Source organism: Triticum aestivum, chromosome 2D (genome assembly GCF_018294505.1).
Source record: "Triticum aestivum cultivar Chinese Spring chromosome 2D, IWGSC CS RefSeq v2.1, whole genome shotgun sequence".
NCBI lineage: Eukaryota > Viridiplantae > Streptophyta > Magnoliopsida > Poales > Poaceae > Triticum > Triticum aestivum.
The window spans coordinates 602962813-602969510 of NC_057799.1; the positions used below are offsets into that span (position 1 = coordinate 602962813).

Sequence of the window (6698 nt, forward strand, 5' to 3'; positions counted from 1 at the left end):
ACCTCAAAGCCCGGCCTAAGTGGGCCAAGGCTGAGAATGATCTGCTTGATAAAGGGATCGAACCAGAGACAATGAACTGGCCAGACCGTTGCCGGACTTGGTTCTTCGAGGCTCGCGGAACCTTGGACCCTGTATCAGGGAAGTGCGTTTGGACGGACGAGCTTTTGAGAATACCAGTCAAGAGGCTTCAGCACTATATCGATGCAACGCAGCAAGGGACGTTCGTTCCAGACAGAGAGAACGACGAGCTCACAATGGCCTCGGGAATCCTGAGCACCCTGGACGGACACGAGGCACGCCAGGCTCCGTTCCGTGGAAGGCTGGTTTTCCGGACGCAGGCGGTTACAAATGCCAGGAGAGGAGGAAAAAAGTGGAGCAGACCCAAATTCAGAAGTTGCACGAAAGGGTTCAAGCGCTAGAGGAACAAGACGTAGCTCGCAGCAAGCGACCTGCCGAACTACCCCGCCATCTCAGCGGAGAAGCAGCGTGGCTTCCACCGAGCTGCTTCAGCCGGAGCATGTCTTGACGGCTCCTGCTAGCTACCCCGTGGATGCTATCACAGAGTCTCAACATTGCCACCTTATGACGCAATGGCAGAACTTCAAAGTCAAGGCGGCTGTCGGCTCTGTTCGACCTCCTGAACCCGGCGCAACTTTTCACTGTCGTCCGATTCCAGAAGGATATGCTAGGGTGACGGTGGACGAAATAACGGAGGGATTTGAGGACCTCCAGCTTGACCACCCTACCGGTGAAGGGGAGACTCGGCTGGGTTCTGCTCTGAAGACTCCATGCCTATGGCGGAAGGAGCTCATCAACCTTCCGAACTGGTCGCCTCCGCCTCCTCCTCCTCCTCAGGCGAGTAAGGGCACTCCGCCTCCTCCTCAGGCGAGTGATCAGGGCACTCAGCCTCCTTCTCCGGCGTGTGGCGGCACTCTGCCTCCTCCTCCGCCTCCTCCTCCGGCGAGTGATCAGGGCACTCAGCCTCCTTCTCCGGCGCGTGGCGGCACTCCGCCTCCTTCTCCGCCTGCGCCGGCGCGCCCGAGCAGCCAGCCTCCTCCTTCTCCGCCTCGTCAGCAAGGGCGGAAGAGACCCGCCGCCGCTCCGGCTGCTCCGGCGCGTCGTAGTCCTTCTCCTCCGCCTCGTAAGCAAGGAAAGAAGACAGCCGCAGCCGCTCCGTCTGCTCTGCCGGCGTCTAGCAGTACAGCCAGAGGCGGGAGGCAATACAGATTCGGTCCTTCTCTGAAGACTCCAGAGAAGTTACCATACGAGAGGACCGAGGAGGAAACCACGAAGATCGTGCGAGCCGAAGTGACGAACTTCTTTGAAGGGGTGAAAGCAAAGAAACATCCACCTCCGGAGGAGAAGGTAGATCCGGTGAAAGCGAAGCGCACTCTGGCTGCCCTGACAAAACCACCAAAGTCTCCGTCAAAAGGCAACTATGAGCACATTATTGCAAAGACATTTGTCGAAGCGGAGCGGTCGGGAAGCACTGTCAGTGATCACACGTTAAAAGAACGACGAGCTGGAAAAAAATTGCCCAGCTCGGCGAACAAGCGAACCAATCGTGCCCCCCGCTCAAGGTGTCTAGCGACATCGTCGCTAATGATCCGAGGATGGTGCCCGGTTATAGCAATCTTGGAGATTACCTGCCCGACGATGTACATTATGATTTAGTGAAGGTGGACGAACACAAATACCATTACGGGAAACCTCTCGTCAAAGATGAAAGATCTCTAACAACGATGATGCGAAGAATACATGATTGGTACATGAAAACCTGCAGAGAGTCTGGGGGGACGCTGAGAGTTAAAGAGGAGCATGACCTCGTTGGAATTGAAATGTTGAATGTTCCATTTGAGGAGTTCTTCCAGTTTTTCAATCAAAAGGCCCTCGATAAATCAACGATCACTTGCTACTGTCTGTAAGTAGTAGTACTTTTGTCATTAAGTCTCTCTATATAGGTCAGCTCTTTCATTGCATGTATTTATAATTATCCTCGCTATATTATGCAGATTGAAGATCGCCGAATTGAAGAAAAGACAAATCGGTGATATTAGATTCATTAACACAAATCTCATAGATGCAACTGAGGTTAAATATCATGCCGAAAATACCGAGGCCAACTTGCTACGATCGTTGGTAATAAATGAAAACAAAGATATAATACTCTTTCCTTACAACTTCAAGTGAGTGTTACTGTCTTGTGCATATTCGGTTTCCCTTATTAGTCCAGGTTATAGTAATGTAATTGATGACTTATGCATGCGTGTGCAACTTCCATTATATTCTCCTAGAGATTAAGCTTGAGCAGGGACTAGTAACCGTCTTAGACTCGAGACGAAAAGATCCCCAGGACTATGCGGACATGACTCAAATGCTCGAGAAGTAAGTTAAATAGATCATTATCCACCATATCAGCAACTTTGTTCATTTCCTGATATCAAGTAATTGTTTTCTTTGTCTGGCAGGGTTTGGAGAAAATTCACCAAAAAAGCTCCGGGACTGCCAAAGAAGCTGCAATTTAGACACCTGAAAGTAAGTACTATAGTAGCATGTTCCGCGCATCTCCTAGTGATTCAAGCGCTAATTTCATCAATACCATTTAGCATGCTTGCTTATCAGTTTGATTGACCTCTATTTCTTGTAAAGTGGTTGTGGCAGGAAGCCGGGAATAATTACTGTGGATACTACGTTTGCGAGTCCATCCGCTACACGACCTGTGAGCGGGGCTACTCTGACGAACAATATGAAGTGCGTAAGCAATAATATTCATAATTTTATTTTATTACCATCATTTGTGTTGAGTTTCATTTATTCATATATATATGTATTGACCCCTTCTTCAAATTAGATCTTTCGGATGCGGGATGAACTCCTACCACCAGATCGTATGCGAGCAATTCAAGAGGAATTGGCGGCATTCTTCGTTGACCACGTGATCGCTGAAAACGGAGAATACTATGTGGACCCTGTGTACATATATAATTAGGAGATTATATTGTAAGAGATAATTATTGTATATATGTAGCCGGTAGTGTCGGATAGATATACGAGAACTTGTTGTTCGACCAATCTCTCGGAGAAGGAGAGGTGGTCGATATCACTTCTCTCTGTATGCATATATATGTTTATGACGATCTTCTGTTTCCTTCATTTGCTTACTAGCTAGCGTGTCTAGTCCTCTCTATACGTAGCGTCGACCAAGCACGGAGATAAGAGAGGACACTTCTCTCTATTAATTAGCTAGCTAACACAATATATGAAACACCTAAATTAACCCCCCAAAACCCCCTTTCAAAAAAAACAAAAACCCCAGCCCCTGAAATGCTGACGCGTGGATACCTATTGGTCCCGGTTAATCGGGACCAAAGGCCCTCCTGCCTGGGCTCGCCGCACCAGCCACGTGGAGGCCCATCTGTCCCGGTTCGTGTAAGAACCGGGACTAAAGGGCTAGGGCATTAGTAACGACCCTTCAGTCCCGGTTCAACAACCGGGACAAAAGGCCCTTACCAACCGTGACAGATGACCCTTTTTCTACTAGTGTGTGAACCCGAAAAATGCAAGGAACTCTGACTTCCCTGCATCGTCGACCATGCTAATGTTGATGTCCCCTGCCGGAATGCCAAAAACATGCAGAACACCCAGTGCATTCAGTGGTATGCGCTTCTTGTTGATGAAAATTGCTTCATCGTCAACAATGACCTTGTCTGCTATCCACTGAGCAAACGGCCTAGGCACAAGACAATCATCTAACTCCAGCATGTAACCAAAACCAGTAGACCTGACTAAGTCCACTTTGTTCTTGCTCTTGCAAATGCTATTCGCGACCTCGGAGAAATATGGTATGCTGCACCTACTATATGCTTTACATACTGCATCGCCAAAATCATCATGTGAAGTCGCTTCAGTTAGTCTTGGTCTCTGTGTACATCAAAAGGGGGAACTTAAAAAGTTTCACCCAAACAAAAAAAGAGTTATAAATGAATAAAATTGAAGTAGTATGTGACATAGAAATGATTACACGCATGAAAACTGAATTACGCGTGACAAGGATAACTAAAGTCTACCTTTATGCTCCCCTTTCGTACAATGGTCCGTCTTTGCTTCCTTTTAAAGCTCTTCACAATCTGATATTGTGATAAAATAAGAACAAAAAATCATTGTGAGTACAAACAAAACATATATATATATATATATATATATATATATATATATATATATATATATAAGAGGAACTTTGAATGTACAAAAAAAAGAGAAGCTGAAGAAATGCAGGGGTTGGAGGAGGGGGGATGACTTCACCAAATTTTTTACTCCAGCACAAAGTAGGTCGTTGGACACATCGGTTTCAGTTAGGTCATCATTCCCGTGGTACTGTTCGCTTTCGACATCCACTGTATCTTCGTCAATCTTCAAGATCTGACTTGCAGTTGTGTCATTCTTCTCTTTATCAACTGTTGGGCCCTCGGGTTGATCAATGCCTCCCTTATTCTCTTCATCATCTCCTTTAATATCCTGATCATGTGTTTTACCAACACAAAAAAATAACAAAAAAAGAAAAAAGGATGATTAGGCTACATATATATAATAAAAAAAACACAGCTGGTCTGTCAGTGTGCCATAATGCTAGAAAACACAGTTGCTCAGTTCATCTATTACTACCGGCTACTAGTAACACTGACGTGAGCGTAACCATCAAATTATTCCCGTTACATCGACGCATCCCGCAGGCTCCACACGTACTCTTCTATTTTGATCAGTGTCCAAAAAACTAGCTTACATTCAGTTACTGACAAAACCCAAAAAAAACACAGGACCTTCTAGTGATTTTGGGCTTGTCTCCTGTGAATCTAACCTCTGCCTCAAAGCTGAATTCAGAAAAAAAAAAACATGTATCCTTTTGCATAGGAAAATGATGATTAGGGTACAAAAATACAGAAACAAACAATAACTACTGCTGAAGATTTTGTGCACATCCCCTGTAGCCATGAACATTCAACGGATAAAAACTGGGCGTAAATACTGACGAACAACAAACAAACTTTGTTGAACTACCACAAATTATCTCTCTTATTTTGTCAAGAGGAAGACCGCCCCAACTTGATTATAGTTCCAAAATGGACTGTTCATCTGACTCTGTACATCCCATGGAGTGAGAGAAAAAGGTTACTGAGTTTCCCAAGCTGTTGAACACACATATGCAGCAAAGTGTGTGTCCTTCTGCATGAGTTTCGAATGCTCTGTACTCATAGAACCAAAACTGGAAAACCAAAAAATACCCATATCGATTGACTACATAGTAGGCGCATCTAGCTATGCCTGATTTGAACAAGAAAAAATCAAAATCTCCTGTAGACGAAAATGAACCTGTGGATTAACAGTGGGGATTTTGCTGCCTAACACACAACCATGCCCCCTACGCAGAACACAGAATAATCCCCTGGGCCTCCTGCTATTTTGGCAAATCTCTGTTGCGATTCAAACCTCTCAGTACATGATAGTCACCGTAACCACAAAATTCGTGAACCCTAGAGGCGAATCTGAGGTTATAGACGGAGGGATTTGACCTCGGCACACAGCTGCGGGCGGGATTTGGTACGGGGGCGGGGGGCTGGGGAGGAGGGGTCGGGGGGTAGGAAGGAACCTGCTCCTCTGCGCGTGACGACCCTGGATCCTTGCCCTCGCCGGCGGGCATCTCGACGCCAGCGACTCCGGCCGCAGCAACCTTGGACGAGCGGGCTCCCGTGCTAGACCTTCTCTCGTCCCTCCCCTGCCTTCCTCTGCTTCTATCTGATTTGAAACAGTAACAACACCCACCAAAAATGAGGACGGCTCTTTGGAAAAGATACGTTAAAGGAGGGGCCACCTGCCATAGACTTTAGGATAAAGAAAAAGGAAGAAGGATATACAAGAACTAGTGGCTTTATTACTATTTTCATCCTTAGAAAATGATTACATATGTGTGTGAAAAAAAAATATAACTATGATATATGAAAAAAATAATGACTACAAACAACCATCTAAAAAAGGCTAAAAACAACAGACGACCTGTACAAAATGATTAAACAAAGTTTTCGCCGTCACTGACAAACACTGCCCTTGACCCCCCGGATGTGGTCACATTATACGTCTTGCAGGTGCACTTGGTTGTGTTGAGTTGCGGTTGCGGTCGAATTGCGGCGATTGCAACTTCAAAACAAAGAATGCCTAAAAAACAGAACTGATTTCATCGGCGCCGATATCCGTCCGCCCAGACCCTCGGTCATGGTCGCAAATAGATGTTCCGCAGTTACGCTTGGGTGTGTTGAGTTTGAGATTGCGCTGAGGATTGGGCCGTGATTCCCGTCATCACCGACAACCGTCCTGACCCCGGGTTGCGCTTGGGTGTTCTGAGTTCTGATTACGCTCGGGTTGGGGAGGTTGCAACTACAACAAAAAAACTAACAAAAAATACAAAAATGGAACCGATTTTATCGGCGCCGACAGCCTTCCGCCCCGACCCCTGCTTACGCTTGGGTGTGTTGAGTTGCGCTTGCACTTAGGTTGGGCCAGTTGTAACTACAACAAAAAACCTAACAAGAAGTTAAAAAAATGGAACCGATTTCATCGGCGCCGATAGCCTTCCGCCCCGACCCCCGGTTGCGCTTGGGTGTGTTGAGTTGCGATTGCGCTCGGGTTGGGGCGGTTGCAACTAGAAA

General features: G+C 46.4%; 1 protein-coding gene across 2 annotated transcripts; it reads right to left on the minus strand.

Annotated features, from left to right (window-relative positions):
* Nucleotides 1–3511: 3511 nt before the first annotated feature.
* On the minus strand, nucleotides 3512–5783 carry LOC123050319 (uncharacterized). 2 transcript variants are annotated; one of them, XM_044473132.1, is made up of 4 exons: nucleotides 5645–5783; nucleotides 4303–4515; nucleotides 4068–4127; nucleotides 3512–3921 (listed from the first exon to the last, which is right to left on the minus strand). In XM_044473132.1, the coding sequence occupies exons 1-4, from the start codon at nucleotides 5693–5695 to the stop codon at nucleotides 3538–3540; spliced, it is 708 nt and encodes a 235-aa protein (XP_044329067.1). In that variant the 5' UTR covers nucleotides 5696–5783; the 3' UTR covers nucleotides 3512–3537. The 2 variants fall into 2 exon arrangements, with proteins under 2 accessions (XP_044329067.1, XP_044329068.1); XM_044473133.1 differs by having other exon boundaries at nucleotides 3632–3943; nucleotides 5645–5770.
* Nucleotides 5784–6698: the final 915 nt, after the last annotated feature.

Coding starts and splice junctions, on each gene's coding strand:
- LOC123050319 (XM_044473132.1), bottom strand. CDS start 5,695: ATGCCCGCCGGCGAGGGCAAGGATCCAGGGTCGTCACGCGCAGAGGAG. Junction 4,516..5,644: donor CGTCACGCGCAGAGGAGCAG/GTTCCTTCCTAC, acceptor ACACATGATCAG/GATATTAAAGGAGATGATGA. Junction 4,128..4,302: donor GTGCTGGAGTAAAAAATTTG/GTGAAGTCATCC, acceptor TCACAATATCAG/ATTGTGAAGAGCTTTAAAAG.